This window comes from Archocentrus centrarchus, chromosome 15 (assembly GCF_007364275.1).
Source record: "Archocentrus centrarchus isolate MPI-CPG fArcCen1 chromosome 15, fArcCen1, whole genome shotgun sequence".
NCBI classification, from domain to species: Eukaryota; Metazoa; Chordata; class Actinopteri; order Cichliformes; family Cichlidae; genus Archocentrus; species Archocentrus centrarchus.
The window spans coordinates 14,512,204-14,529,137 of NC_044360.1; the positions used below are offsets into that span (position 1 = coordinate 14,512,204).

Sequence of the window (16,934 nt, forward strand, 5' to 3'; positions counted from 1 at the left end):
TCTCAGGTTCTCCTTAATCTGTTATAAAAGGTCTAGTTACCAAAGCCAATCCAGAGCCAAGCCCTTAGTTCTGTTAATGCACAAAATGTGAGTGTGACTGCTGTTAGTCCGGTTTATTCTTATTAGAACATCTGACACTTTTAGGATAACATGCAGGAATAGATGACTGTCTTTAGGTCTATCTCAGTGAGTAAATACAGTATGCTGTCACTGAACTTACCTGTTAAAACAGAAGCCAAAACCTGATTGTGCCGGTTTACTTTTTTTTCCCTCTCCTTCCCCCCCCTTCCACATTTTTACCAGCAGATGGTGGCATTGCACTTTTGGCTTTGCAGCTCAAAAAGGCCACACCTGCCCACTGACCCTTTTATACAGTTTTTTTTTTGTTTGTTTTAATGGCAACAGTAAGTATGGTATTATCCAACAAACCTTTAACCTTACACTGATAACCATGCACTTTGCACAGGCAGAAGAGGTATGTTGCATAATCAGAGGCACACAGTCACAATAAGGGCAGAGGTACTGCAGAAAACACTGAAACCTTGTTCAAAGTACACATTATTTCAGTATAAGGCAGTCACTAATTAGTCATATAACAAATAATTATCTTTATTACTGCATTTTACATTTATTTTCCAATAACTGAAGATCTTATGCCATGAATACATATGCCCTTTTTTTTACTGTCACAGAAATCTCAAAAACAAAGATTTTTTTCAGTTTTATAGCATTGATATTTGAGACAAAGACATTTTATTTAAAAAAATTCATGTAGTACTTTATAATAACATGAAAGATTAACATGACAAATCAACACAACTACATCTGTAAAAAGTAGGCACTGTGTGTAATGATAAAACTGCAGCTTTCATTCAGGTGACACAAATACAGTGATAAAGTTTTCATGTTAAAAATATAATAAAAACCGAAATGTCCTGCGTCCTTCAGTGTCTTATGTAAATGTCAAAAATGATTTCCCTGTCTTGGAATGTGCTTCTAAGTCTACAGACATTAAAAAAAATTCAAGTTAGATTTAATTTATTAAAATACATAGCTTAAGGTAGTATGCATATAATCACATAAGGATTTATAAATCCCACCATTTTAAAGGAATGAGATTTATATTTTGATTTGGTGAAGTCAAAACGCCCACCCCTGCAATTTGTAGCAATCAAAATCCATCCCACCTGAAATAATCCTAGAGAACAGGATGGATAGTTTCTCATGAGCACTGATTAGTTGTTTTTCTGAAGAGAGCTGTAGTACTTGACCAACACGCTCCAGGCTTTGGGGGCCATGAAACCATCTGGAGGGTTCTCCCCACGCTGAGCCAAGTTCCTCATCATGGTACCAGAAATGAACTGAAACTCGTCATGTCTACGAAATTGAAGAAGAATGGGGGAAAGGGAGTATGCAGTGGGAAGGAGAGGTTATTGGAAGTCAATATTTGCAAATTCTTTAATAGTACCACGATTAGATCTGGACATAAATACGAACAAGAAGCACTCTGAGATTAAAAACCTCCACCAAGGCAGCTCACTCTCGGGGCAGTATTTATTTTTAAGGGAATAGTATTGTATTTTCTATATACTCATTTTGTTTTATTTGTTCTTTTTAAGCATAGTTTAAGAAGTTTGTAGTGCAGAAAAAATACATTTTGACATCAACTAAACACCTCTAAATACCTCTGTGTACCATTATTTTTCAATTTGACCTTCAGATCAATCTATTGAACTTGATGGAAAGGTCAGAGGTCAAATTTGACAAATGTGTTGCTTTCTGTATGTTGACAATACACACCACACTTCATAGTTTCTAAATTTTAAAGCTTTGTGTCAATTTTCGACCAACATATCATTAAGTTGACCTTGAAGACTTTTGTGGATGTAAACCAAATTTTAATGGATTGTTAACACGACCCCACTCTACACCCCTACAAAGTTTTATCAGAATTCATTCAAAACTTTTCCAGCTATCAGTAGCAGTCAAAAGTTTGGACACACCTTCTCATTCAATGTTTTTATTTTTTTCTTTATTTTGTAAATTAATACTGAAGTCATCCAGACTATGAAGGGCCACATAAGGAATCATGTGTTAAACCAAAATATGCTTTAGATTTTAGATTCTTCAGAGTAGGCACCTTTTGGTTTGATCACAGCTTTGCGCACTCTTGGCATTCTCTCAATCAGCTTCATGAGGTAATCACCTGAAATGATTTTCCAACAATCTTGAAGGAGTTCCCAGAGGCACTGAGCATTTGTTGGCTGTTTTGCCTTCACTCTGTGGTCCAACTCATCCCAAACCATCTCAATTGGGTTTAGATCAGATGATTGTGGAGCCCAGGTCATCTGACACAACACTCCATCACCCTCTTTTTTGGTCAAATAGCCCTTAAAGAGCCTGGAGATGTGTTTGGGATCATTGTACTGTTGAAAAACAAATGTTGGTCCCACAAAGCGCAAACCAGATGGGATGGCATGTTGCTGCAGAATGCTGTGGTAGCCATGCTGGTTAAGTGTGCCTTGGATTTTGAATAAATCGCCAACAGTGTCACCAGCAAAGCACCCCATACCATCACATTTCCTCCTCCATACTTCACAGTGGGAACTCCACCTGTAGGAACCATCAGCTCACCTTTTCTGCATCTTACAAAGACATGGACATTTGGAACCAGATATCTCAAATTTGGTCTCATCAGACCAAAATACAGATTTCCACTGGTCTAATGTCCATTCCTTGTGTTCCTTGGCCCAAGCCATTCTCTTCCTCTTGTTGTTCTTCCTTAGAAGTGGCTTCTTTGCAGCGATTCGACCATAAAGTCCAGATTCACACAGTCTTCTCAGAACTGTTGGTGTTGAGATGTGTGTGCTACTTGAACTCTGTGAAGCATTTAGGAGGGTTCTTATCTGGGGTGTTGTTAACTTGTGGTTTCTGAGGTTGGTAACTCCGATGAACTTATCCTGTGCAACAGAGGTAACTCTTGGTCTTCCTTTACTGGGGCGGTCCCGATGAGAGCCAGTTTCATCATAACGTTTGATGGTCTTTGCAACTGCGCTTGAGGATCCTTTCCAAGTTCTTGAAATGTTTCGGGTTGACTGACCTTCATTTGTGAAAGTAATGATGGACTGTCGTTTTTCTTTAGTTAGTTGAGTAGTTCTTGCCACAATATGGATTAGAACATTACTCAAATAGAGATATGCACTGTGTACCAGCTCTACCTCTTCACAACACAACTGATGGTGTCAAACACATTAAGAGGGCAAGAAATTCAAGAAATTAACTCTTGACAGGCACAGCTGTTAACTGAAAGCCATTCCAGGTGACTACCTCATAAAGGTGACTGAGAAAATGCCAAGATGTGCAAAGCTGTCATCTAAGCAAGAGGTGGCTAATTTGAAGAATCTAATATTCTGGTTTGTTTAACACTTTTATATTTACTAAATAATTTCAAATGGAATTTTTTCATAGTTTGGATGGCTTTAGTAAAAAAATCTACAATGCAGACACTTTTTAAATAATGAAAAACCACTGAATTAGAAGGTGTGTCCAAACTTTTGGCTGGTACTGTACAAACACACAAGCCAGAATTTTATGAACTTTTTAGTTTGGCCCTGAAGTTTTTAGCCTAAAATGTGTCCCAGATGTTGCAAAGTTTTGCTGTATGGTAAAGTACACCTAAAGTACTAATGATCTACTTCATTTTGTCTTTTAATAGTTTTCATGTATTTAGGACTGCACAAGACAACTACTTTAGCAGAAAATCTGTAATAGACATAAAAATTTAAAGCATACAATATATTAAAACCAGGTTTAGTTCACTTCAGCCGCACAGGTATTAGATGACTGACCAATTGTATATTCCCCAAGTTGCTGGAGGTTGCTGGCAACTTTAGGTGATATCAGTCACAAACAGAGTGCTGCACAAAAAAACCTTGATTGCTTTGGATGCTAGCAGATTGCCGCAGTCACCTGTATTTTGCATGGAAGACATGATGGAAGATATCTGCAGAGACTCACCAACTACTCTTCGAGAAAGTTCAACTCAAATGGCAAATAGAGACCTAAGGCCTTTGAAGCAAATGTTGCACCTTACCACTGCAGCCAACACATTTCAAAAGGTGCAACTTTTTCCTTTAAAGGTACACTGGACAAAAAGGGCCTGTACCTGGAAAGATCTTGAACGCTCTGGAATGATCCGTGGCAGATCCATAAAGTTGGATATGTCACGTATCCATAATGTTTCTGGAGAAAATATGGCAAGATCTGATCTGTCACAGATGTTTAAATGGATGTTATCTGGATATTATATGGATATGTATCAGATGCTCATTCAGAGTATGGATTTTTCAGGGTCCAATCTTACGGAGAAATCTCAAAACGTATCCATCAAAGATCCGGTGTGCATTTGTTGGGATATTTTCCATATCTGTGATGGAGACAGAAGCATCGTACCTCGGATAGTCCCATATTTTAGGGCTTTTATTCCAGTGGTAAATGCTCTCCATTTCACATTTGTGGTGCACTTTCAGGTTCACTACCACTTGGTTGAAAACCATTTCCATATCGTGAAACAAAGCTAAAGTAGCCACCTAAGACAGACAAAGATGGTGTCAAGTATTGAATCCCCTATGCATCCTGTGGGGTGAAGAGGATTAAGAAGATCACTTGATGAGTAGTTTGTGAGTGTACTAGTTACCAAAGCAATTGCAAGGAGGTTTTCGGTGCAGTGCCATATACCTAGCAACTGTCAGCAATTGCTTGCAACCAATTGGTTGTCAGATGTTACTGACCAATCTCTAGGCCCGTGTGAGCCCTTGACGCCCATTATTGACTGCAACTTACAAGAAAATCCTGCACATCTTTCTTCACTCACCGGCCTTTGTCATAGAAGTCCATAGCCTTTTTAGTTTTGTTGTAGGCAGCTACCCTGAAGGGAATGATCTCTACAGAGGTGAGGCCCGGGGCCATGGACAGCACCTTTCCACCGTGAGTGGGCTCATACAAGTCATTTTTAGTCTCTGGGTGAGGCATACCTGCAGGGTCCCGGCCGACAATGTAAAAGTTTGCTCCGGCAATCATTCTGGCTCTACAGTGCCACTGAACCTGAAAGACATTGTTGATATTACATGCACACATATTTTTTAAAACCTTTCACTGAACCATAAGCCACCACTGCCCTCACCTCTGTGGGTCCAGCATACATCATAGGGGAAGGGAATATGGCAACAATGGTGCTGGCTGGGTCCAACACGCCCTCCTCTAAGACAGCATCGTGCTGCTTCATTCTCCAGTGCAGAGGCACATCATCGTCTTTTGTCCAGCCACCGAGCGGGTGAAGTAAAAGGACTGGATTTTTGTATCCTCTGTCAAGCAGACGTCGCTTGGTGTCCTGCATGAGCAGAGCGTGACCATTGTGGATTGGGTTACGCAGCTGGAATGCAAATACCGCATCTAAAGAGGACAATACAGAGGACCATACATTAAACTTAACATACAATAGCTGCAGGTTGAGTTTAAAAGCTGATGCATTAAAAAAGCATCAAAGCATCAAAACTGTTTGTGGTGTGTGATGACAGATAAATTCATTGAATTTTATATTTTTCTTATGTCAACAAATCCGATTATACCTACAAACCAACAGCCGCAGTATCTTGTTCTTCTGCAGACATGATACAGTTTTTTTAAGGCTATATGGCAACAGACATAAGTTTTATATATATATACCTTGGTTCTTCATACAAGGCAACTATTTCATAAGAAGCAGATTTTAGTGCAGTACTGCAGTACACCTGTGGTTTTTACATTGAACTTAGTTGGAAATTCTAAACATATCAGCTACTAATTAACATTTTCATGATCTGCATCACTTTTTTACGGACTGATAGGGCATTACTATCAATGAATTATGGTACAGAATTATCTCTACACCTGTACCCACCCTACAGGAGAATGTTGAGTCATCTCCCTCAGTTAGGAACCTTCCTAAGAAAATTTGACTATTTAACCGTAGTGTTGGTTTATTGAAACTGGACTTTACAAATAAGGGAGGGAACTGAGTGAGAAACCAATGACACTAAAGCCCTGCTTTATCATCTATTTCAATATAACTACAAGTATTGGAGGAGACTTTATGCTTGCAATTGTGACCACATACTCATAAAATAAACCTGAAGTCATATCCTTTGCACTAGGTGACATTATAAGCATAAAAAAAAGTTGTTTATTTTAAGTCACTCCCACATACATTACATTAATTGCTCGCCAGCATACCGGACATAGTCCCCAAAATACACCACTTCCTTCTGTTTGACTAATGTTTTTCAAGACAACAGTCCACAGCTATTTTAAGAAATCATATGTTTCAAAAGGTTTATTTCTTAGATGGGAATAAACAGGTTTGGGTCTGGCATGCAGTAGAAACTAGAAACTATTGAGACAGATGGTCTTTGGTCTTTTCCCAGGGGACTGTTAACAATAACAAAATACAGGTTATTGTCCACCTTGTGCAGATAACACCATGCTTGCACCGGTAACAAATCTCTATACAGGAAAAACATTAATTGCCAAAGTACACAGTGTATCATGGAGTACATGAACAACTAAAGCAATATCTGAGCAAAGCATTCCCATCAAAGTGAGTGGGTGCAAGAAAAAAACAGATGACGCCATTTAATTGTTCACTACTTTAAGGAACACAGCTAGCTCAATAGGTTTTTGAACAAAGACACAGGTTTTTGTAGCTTTGCCTCTATATACCACCACAGTGGATTTTAAATCAAACGCTCAAGATGTGATTGAAGTGCAGACATTCAGCTTTAATTCAAGGGGTTTAACAAAAGTATTACATTAATTGTTTAGGAATTAGAACCATTTTTTTCCCCCACATAGTCCCCCATTTTCAGAGGCTCAAAAGTATTGGAGGAGACTAAGGATTGTTTATTATACTTGGACAAAAATACTTTGCAGTCAATGACTGCCTGAAGTCGACATCACCAAATGGTGTGTTTCCTCCCTTGAGATCCTCTGTAAGGCTTCACTCCACCCACCTCGGGTAGTTGCTTGTTTGTGGGTCTCTTTGCCTTCAGTTTTGTCTTCAATAACTGAAAAGCATGCTCTCTTGGGTTGAGATCAGATGACTGACTTGGCCATTGAAGAATATAATTTCTTTGTCGTGATAAACCGCATCCAATTGAGCAGAGAGTCTAGCTCTGTACACTTCACAATTTATCCTGCTACTTCTAGCAGTAGTCCCATCATAAATAAACACTTGTGACCTGGTTCCACTGGCAGCCATACATGCCCATGTCATAACATTGCCTCTGCCATGTTTAACAGGTAATACGGTATGCTACGATATCTTCCTGTCATTTGGGTACATGTTAACTTTGGTTTCACCGCTCCAAAGATTTGGAGAATTACATTGAGAATTCCACTGAACAACTACCAAATGCATGTTCAACACTTGGAATCAGCTCCAGAACTTTTATCTGCTTAATGTGCCAGCGAATAATGAGGGAACAGACCTTACCCAGGGTTATTATAGTTAACGAAAACGAACGAAATAACGAAAACTGAAATTGAAAAAACATTGTCGTTAACTGAAATAAATAAAAACTATAATTAAAAGGAAAAAACGATAACTAATTAAAACTGAATTGTGAGTTTACAAAACTAACTAAAACTAACTGAAATTATCGATAAACTGACTTTCATTTACTTGTTTTTTGGGGGTTTTTTTTAAGCCTTGTGGATTGATATGAAATCATTGTTTCCGCTCTCCGAGTTTAAGCTGGGAGCGCCACAGGACAACTGTGTGAGTGCGAATGTGCGTGCGCTCACCGCGCTGGTCCGCAAAGTAATGGCTGCGGTCTGCCGAGTCCCGTATGGAGGTTCTTTGAGTACAAACACCTGCACACGACCACAAGGTAATTAACACACACAATCCAGCTACACAAGCATAAATGCGGACATGAGGTCGGCAACTTCTGTAGGTTGTGTACAGAGGCCACAAAGACCCTGCAGGTTTAATTAGCGAGCATCTAACCAAGCTAGCTCCAAAACAGAAGCAGCTTCAGGTGGTGAGAACATCAGGATGCAGATGGATTTGACCTTTGACTCCTTCAAAGAGTTTGTTTTTGTTTAACACCACATGTAGGCGTTATTAATCTGCTGCACTGATGCTGAAGTTTATTGTGGAGTTTATTGTAGAATTTATTGAGTTTGGGAGTTCATGTTTTTCTTTGTTTCTCCCTGATTATGCTCATGTGTGTCCTTAATATTACACAAATTTAGCATGTCTTGTGAACAGTTGGTTGTTGACTATATTTCTTTAAACTGTATCTTTTGTCAAGTTTTCATTACACAATAGTCACTTTTGCGCCTTGAATCTTGCACCTGATTAGGTATGAAAATACTAAAACTAATACTGAAACTAACTGAAACTAACTAAAACTAAGCATGAAACCAAAAATAAAAACTAATAAAAACGAGCAAAACCACTCTGAAAACTAATTAAAACTAACTGAATTAGAGAAAAAAAAGTAAAAACTAACTAAAACTAAACTATAATGTAAAATCCAAAACTATTATAACCCTGACCTTACCATACCATAAAACTCATTGTCAGTCTTGAAAATTGGGGGAGCATGTCTGGAATTCCTAAACAGTAAATTGAATACTTCTTTTAAACCCTTTGAATTAAAATCTGCACTTCAATCACATTTTGTTTAAATTAAAATCCACTGAGGTAGCATACAGAGGCAAATTTAGAAAAGCTGCCACTGTCTAAATACTTACAGACCTAACTATACTATATGTGTCCACTGATCACAGAATGAATCACAAAAATTAATATGCAGCTTTGAAGTTACCATTTTATTTTTTCCATCTAGTCTTTAGTCACGTTATTCTAAAAGACAACGGGTGCATCGCTAAATGCAGATTTCAGTTTTCACTGGACACAGTAGATACTTTTTCATGAAAAAATATGGATGTCCCACTGGAAGTTACTGAGAACAAACCAAATGCCACTTTGTGTCTCCTAATTACCATTGCAGTTTTCTATTTTAGATTTTCTAACCTGCTTTCATATGCTTGAACTTCTGCTTGAGCTCCTTTGGAGTAAAGCGGTACTGGTCAAGTCCATCATTCCATCTGATTCGCTCCAGCACCTCAAGATCACCACCTACCAGCCAATCACCTCCCTCCATAACCATCTGCAAAGGATGAAAAGCAGAGAACAGTCTTTCTTAACTAGAATTGGTTTTAACTTTGACATAGTGAAAATAAACAATGATCCAGATATGAGACGACCTTTCAATATCCAACTTGTTAAACATTAAAATTTTAACTGTGAAAATTGTCTAACCTTAATGTAAGGGTGCTGTGGACAAGTAGTACCCCACTGTCGGGCACAGCGTTCCTCCTTGCGGTGTGCGTAGAACTCAGGGTTCCTGAGAACAGCCACTTTTGAACCCTGGTACTCCAGAGCTACAGCTGCACAGCCGTCCAGCTTCTCCTTGGTCTCAGTGCTAACAGGCAGGACGATGGGAATAGACATGTTGATTGCCCCACCTAAGAAAGAAGATGAAGTAATCTTAAATAACCAATCCCAAGCCATTACATAATGCCACTGACAATATGAAAACAAGTGCAGCATAATAATCACAAACGCTTAGAGGAGACACACTAATTGTGGTCCTCTGGCTAGTGCACAAGAACAGGATCAGATTTGCCATTTATGTGGGTTAAATCATGAAGAGAAAAATAAAAGCATTATGATTACTATGATCTCAGATAGGAGTTATAATGTGAAGTGAAATCAAATTATAATTTTTTTAAATAATCAAAGAATTAATTGCTTTTTCATAAAATTATATTTTACAGTCACTTCTGTTGTGTTAGAGCAATTTTACTTAAATGTGTTGAGATTCAAAATTATAGGTTCATTCAAGCTTTTGATTTGTGTTGATTAACACATATTCTTGCCTCATTTGAAAATAATCCAGACATTAATTTTAAAAATGTTATATACTCAGAGGGAAAGAGGAACAGTGAAATTGCTTGATGTTCGACATACAGTATGTGCAAAAGGGAATGCCAAGTCGGTTACAACAAGTGTAACCGACTTGCGACAGCAAAGATTATCACCATCAACTGTAGTTAAGTGTGGCCACACTTTTGAACATGCACTTCTCTCTCCTGTTGTTGTATGTATGAGCTGCCTTACACCCCTTGAGAGAGAGAGAGATCTCACTTCTGAATTGAAAATGAAGAAAATTTATGAAAGACAAATATTTCAATATTATTGCAAATTAGAAATGGAGCTGGTGAGATCAAACATTATGTATATTATGTTACTGCCATTCTCAAAAAAAAAAAAAAAAAAAAAATCGTACACAGGATAAGGAAACAGTACTGAGTTGCCTACACATTATAGGATGTGTTTTTGGGCATGGAAACCTGTGCCATACACTTTTTGTGCTGATGTTAATGCCAGAGGAGGTTTGGAGCTCTGCAGTTATTGAGTCAAGTCACTCAGCAACCCTGCTCTGTTGCAAATAGTTTGATTTTAAACCTGTGGCAATGGGAGTGAAAACACCTGACACCTTTCTATAAAAATGTATTTTTTCTTAATAATTATGTTTTTATGTTCAAATAAAGTGATTCAGCTCCCCTTCTCTCATTTTAAGATTGGTGTGACCCAATAATTCTGTCCACACAGTATATTTTAGTGGCATAAATGACTGCAACTTGTGCTTTCATATCCGATGATAGGCTGACATGCAGTTCAGACTTGAGCTGTGCTGAAAGTGATATGTGAATGTATGTGAATGTGCTGTTGTGACCAGGGTACTTAGACTTGAAGCAAACATACATGTAGTTACAGTAATCCCTCACTTATCGCAGGGGTGTTACGTTCCAGGACCACCCGCGATAAGTGAAAATCCACGAAGTAGGGATGCTATATTTATTTTAATATTTATACACTATTTTAAGTTTTTATAAATGCTCCCCACACACTTATACACCAAATATATACATTACTGTACAACACGTAATACGCATGTGAAGAACGAGTACCGCAAAAACCCGCGAAAATACCGCAGTAACTATTTTACACTAATATTGATTGAAAACCCGCGAAAAGCGAACCGCAAAAAGTGAACCGCGAAGTAGCGAGGCATTACTGTAGACTGACTGAATAGAGTGCATATCCGTTGTACTAACGGAAACCATCACAGACCATCTGTCTGATGTTGTCCTTGAGAACAGGGAGGTGGTGTCTAAATGTTGTCCTGGGAAGTTATAAGAACAGTTAAGGTGAGGGTGAGTTTTCTCGTACCATCCAGCAGATTGCCAAAGTGCAGCGTCTGGAGGAACTCTCTCTCTCTCATGAAGCCCTTCAGTGGACTGGCCCAGCCCTCTGCCAAAACCTGCACCCACTGTAGATCCAGCTGTGGGCAAAGGATACTTGGTCATCAACAGCATGAAGACATTTAAGCTATGTTTCCAGTTCAGGAAAGCCCTGGTTTTGAGCGCACTCAATTTATTTTGTGTATTACAAATGTACACATTTCAAGGATCTACACTCGTCAGTCGGTAGGTACACTTTACACTTTTAGGTACCCCCACCCCCAACCCCCATAAGCAGCTGTCTTTGCTCATTTGCTATGTGACAAAAGTATATGTACTGACCTTTGTGATGCTGATAGTGGGCAGTGTGTTTGCATCAGCCAAAACATGATTCACCATATTCTCTGGAACAAATAGTTCAGTCACCTCCTCCAGGATCTCATTTGGTACAATATTCTACATATAAGAGGAAAGAGAATATTTACAGTCTAATAACACTGGTGATGTGGGGATTCATTGATCCTTTAACAGTTTAAACAGCCGTTAATATATTGCAAAATATACCAATATATCAGAATATACCACTGGGTGTATGTTGCATATTTTTGTGTTTGTTTTGGTGCAAAATGGTGCACTTTTTTTTTGCATCCTTTATATCTGTTTTAATTTTTTGTGCCAACTTTGAAAGATCTTTCAAAACATCACTGTTTCCCTTACATAGAAACAGTTCTAGTAATATGTTGTACTTCAGAGAGACAATTACTGTCACATCTCAGGTATGACAAAGCAAACACAGCTCAGATTGTGTGATGAACAAGTCAGGCCCTGTGTGACGTTTATGGAAACAGAGTGTGACACAAGCACTTGGTTTCCAAGTTCACCTTGGGGCACTTACTGGGTAGTGCACAGTGCATGTAACTACAGGTTTACATTCTGAATCAGACATGCTTAGCATACTAAAAATGCAGCAAATTTGTGAATATATAAAACTATACTATTCAACTCTTTTGGCTCAATGCTTTATTTGCAGTGGTGTATCTACAATAGCTAGGTTTTGTTTGATTTGATTCTACAGGGCAGGATTTCTTAGAGTGTTATATGTCATGCTGCATCTGCACAGTCACGCTGACACATCTGTTTTTTTTTTTTAATCAGTCACCTGTTACCTCAATGACTGGGGCTGTAAAAAACACGTTTACATATTTACTCTATCAACAACCTTTCCCTCAGTAAGGCTTGGCAACAGAATTGATATGTTTTTGAAGTCTCAAATGAATTTGCACAGTGTATGTAAAGGTAAGCCGGTGTTTTATTTCTAAGAACTGGAATCTGTATAAGCCACTGTCTCGGCTCCACCCGTTTTTCCAGTTTTGCTTTTGTGATTTAGATCTGTGGCTATCGGTGAATGCTTTGCTCCTGAACATACAATATGTAAAATGTCAATTCATCACTGGCTGGCATAACTTTGAGGGCAAAGGTATAGCTTATGTGCAGTACTCAGAAAAGAGTTTTACTCTTTATTTCTGAGGGCATGACAAGGCAATTTGACCAAAAATCTGTTTTAAATTGTGTCCATATGCTGTAGTTGAATTTCTTTCTTTTACTCACTGAACATTTATGGTTTGCTACTGTAATATAAAACCACTGAATAAAGCAATACACTTTGAAAATAACATTCAGTAGTCCTCGGTCTGTTCTACAGTCCAAAATCACTTCCTTCCTTCCTTGTCATGTTAAAGGTTTTCACTGTAGGGCAAAGAACATTAAGAGTATCCCCATGTTTAGAGTCATTGTTTGGTTGTAATAAGTTAAAGAAGCTAGTATGGCCCTCCTTGACTATATGAATCTAGACTGTTACATGAGCTGCTTCTTTAACTGAAGATTTCTTTATATTTTATGCAACATAACAATTTAATATTCAAAATTTGCATGAGCGACAAGTGTCTCTTGGTCATGCGACATAGCTGAGAACTGAAATGCAAACGGACACTGTAGGTAGTGTCCGTTTGCACTGGACACTGGAAGCTAGTGTGAGATACAGCATGTACAGTGGTTCATTCCGCTTTAAAAAGTCTGAACAAATTTGGGGCAGTCTTCAGCAGAGAAACCCTACCTGTTCCCTGAGCAGGTCCAACACTTGATGGAGACATTCATTTATCGAGAGTTCCCCCGTTTTCAGAACAAGCTCTGGACGCTCAGGACGCTCGTAGTCTGAGTCAATCCCAGTGAAACCTGGCAACAAAACATAAAAGGAGATGACACTGAGACCCTATCAGCATTAATACTTCACAATAACTGAGACAGAAATACAACATGGGGTCAACTAGCCAGTAGATGTCCAAAGGGTCTGGGATGACTTTGGTATCTCATAGAGCTACAATGATGAACACTGTCACACTGACCTTTGATCTCTCCAGCGCGAGCCTTTTTGTAAAGTCCTTTCACATCCCTGCTCTCACACACTTCAAGAGGCGCATGGACAAACACTTCAAAAAACGGCAGCCCAGAGTTTGCGTGGATGCTCCTCGCCTCATCACGATCCTATGGAAGAAATAGAATGAGTACATCATTTAAATATATTTATTATTTTAGGTTGGCTTAACGTGTAGCATCAACCTTTGTCAGATGATTTTTTTTTTTTTTCAGCTTTAAATGAGCACATGCTGCATGTGCCAGCATGTAACTCTTTCTGCACCTTGGCAAAAGGAGAGATGAAGCTGGTGACTCAAACAAGGCCAGCATCGGCAAACAGTTTGGCCACCTCAGCGACACGCCGGATGTTCTCCTCGCGGTCTTCGGCAGAGAAGCCCAGATTCTTGTTCAGGCCATGGCGAATGTTGTCCCCATCCAATGAGTAGCAGGGGATACCATGGGAGACGAGATAATCCTCCAGGGCAAAACTGATGGTAGTCTTTCCAGCACCAGACAAACCTAGGGGGAAAAGCATAGTGGGTATAATGACTGGCATTGTCCATAACAAATTAATCCCAGTCTATATATGGTGGCAAATCTATAAAGATTTACCAGTGAGCCATATGGTGCAGCCCCTGAACCCCCCCCTGGTGCCCACAACCTGCCCTCTCTTGCTCCGGCTGACATGGTGGGCCTGGTACACCACATTGGTCGACTTGTTGAAATTCTGAAAGAGAAGCAACAGAAACAGATGCTCAAAAGCAGACTAAAGAGCTTGTGGATGATTACGCTTTGATGCTGAAAATTGGCAAACAGAGTGAGCATATTCATCTCACATGTAATGTGACACTATTTACATACATAGACATCCCAGCTCTGTCTCACCTGTTACTAACAAGAATGTCATAGAAAAAAAAAAGTTGCTTTTCACTGGATCCTTTTTAATTTACTGCTGAGTCATGTAAACTAACACATCATATAATTTTTGAGATTAGCTGAACTAGACTGGCTTTACAAGTCTAAAGTGACTGTTTGGACCAGGCTGTGGATGAATGGGGCTGTATTCACTTATAAAGGGGAGGGTAGAGAAGCTCATGAGGGATGGAGGGAGGGAGAGGACTGACTTGACAATGTGTCCAGTGTGCTGCCTGAAGCCAAGCGATGATGTGGCAGCGCTCGTGCCCACACGTTCACCCTCTGCAACCACTCGCCCTTCTTCCCTACATCCTTATGCCTATAATGTCCACCCACTGTGAAAGTAGTTTAAGAAATCAGAGGACCCCCCCTGCTATTTGGCCTCACGGGATTCCAGTTGCCATTGGATGAACCTGTGTGAAAAGAGCCCTTTTTTCGCATGTACACACACAGCCGCGGTTGTAAAAAGCCTGCACGCTGACACGCCACAAATCAAGGTGTGTTTCAATCACAGGACGTGGAAAGCTTACCGAGTGTGAAAAACATACAGACCCACACGCTGTGGAAGAGGCCTAGACAAACAGCGCTATTCTTTCAAACATAGGAGGCACCTTCTCTCTTTCCACTGCAGCCTCCCGCTGCTAAAACACCACCTCATCACCCTGCTTCTCAACTTTATTCTAATATGATGTTTCTTTTAAATACAAAGATGGCGCTTTGGTTTTATTGTTGTGAATTGATTAAAGAGAAAAACACCCCCCATCATTCATTCTTTAAAGTTTAATACCTTTGTATTAGTTCTATCCTACCGCAATAATTTCTTTTATCCTCTGTTCATTTCGATCTCCTTTTCCTTTTGTCCTCGTTGCTGCATTCCTTTTAAAGAATGTGCCTTGAGTAACTCTTCTCTTCTCGCTCCAAGTTCAACTTCCATCCTCTTTTTCAGGAAATTACAAGAGATAAGTAAACGATGAGCAAGTGTTCCTCAGCAATTCCTCAAAGCAAATGCCAAAGATATTTCTCTTATACTGAATCGCTGATGATGATTTTTAATGATTCGCTTTGCGTGAGAAACTTGAGAGCTTGCATAATTTAATTTGCTACTAGATGGTGAGACGAGCAACTATTTGGCAACTTCCTTTGAAAAATGACTCAGTTTTTATCAAGAAAGTTGATCATTCACGTTCAAATGAGTTTGTATGGCCCCATCGGTGTCTGTAACAGTGCACCCCTTGAGTGGTGTATCCCTAAAATGCAGCTTTTTGATACACACTGCAAGGACTGTGGTTGGAAATGAGCTTGCAGTTTTCTGCGATGGCTCCACATATGTTTGCAGCACTCTTGTACAGCATCACTTTTACAGTGGCCTCTTTCTCCCACCCACCCCCACTTCCACCCCCCCCCCCCCCCCCCCCCCCCCACTCACAAGACGACCCTATGTTATGAATGAACCACACTGACATAGATGCGTTACTACAACAACTGGTCGATTCAGATTCGAGGCAAGTCGACAGCAGTCACACCTGGCAGGGCAGTAAAAGGGTATGGAAGTGAACATTGCTTTGCAGAATTTAAAGAAACAATGACTCCTATCACGTGTTTTTTTTTTTTTTTTCCTGCACGAACAGCAGACCTCAGTAGTAAGAGCACCGTTGACAAGGAGGGCTTATAACAGGTAATCAGCAGTCTGCGTTAATGTGACACTAACGTCACACACTTGGCATGAGTTTTACATGCCGGGCTGCTGGCTGACACACAGTACATTTCACTTTTTTTCTTCTTTTTTTTTTTTTTTTTTTTTTTTGAGGCTAATCTGATGACAGCTTAAATTTCTGGTGTCTGTCTCTACCCGTTATCTCCACATCTACTCACTGTGCGAAGCTTTTCCACTCCGGACATTTCGCTTTAGTGTAACGCCGCCGAAGGTCTCCTGGACGCCGGACTCGGACTGCTGCACACACGCAGGCTGGGATGCTGGATCGACTTATAACCAAGAAACTTTTGGTTGTAGTAATCGAAGGAGGCAACGGAGGGGGCTTAAAAAGGGACTTTCAAGACACGTAGCATTCCGCTGGCCCTGCCTCCGGCCCTCCTCCTTCGACGTTTATAGAAAAAAAAAATTCCATGTTTGCCGGATACCGGCAACTCTCGAGCAAGACGGGACGAGCACCGAAACCGACAGGACTGGGTAAAACTAGATATACCCCCTATGCAAAAAGCTGGGAAGCCTTAGAGTAAATACACACTTACTG

General features: G+C 39.7%; 1 protein-coding gene across 1 annotated transcript; it reads right to left on the reverse strand.

Annotated features, from left to right (window-relative positions):
• Positions 1 to 604: 604 nt before the first annotated feature.
• LOC115793197 (bifunctional 3'-phosphoadenosine 5'-phosphosulfate synthase 2-like) lies at positions 605 to 16,934 on the reverse strand. The gene is given in 12 exon segments (XM_030748066.1): positions 605 to 1,377; positions 4,874 to 5,103; positions 5,183 to 5,451; positions 9,080 to 9,215; positions 9,368 to 9,573; positions 11,345 to 11,456; positions 11,698 to 11,811; positions 13,469 to 13,587; positions 13,758 to 13,896; positions 14,051 to 14,286; positions 14,380 to 14,494; positions 16,555 to 16,934. Coding segments are annotated over 12 exon segments (1,845 nt in total). The 5' UTR covers positions 16,582 to 16,934; the 3' UTR covers positions 605 to 1,235.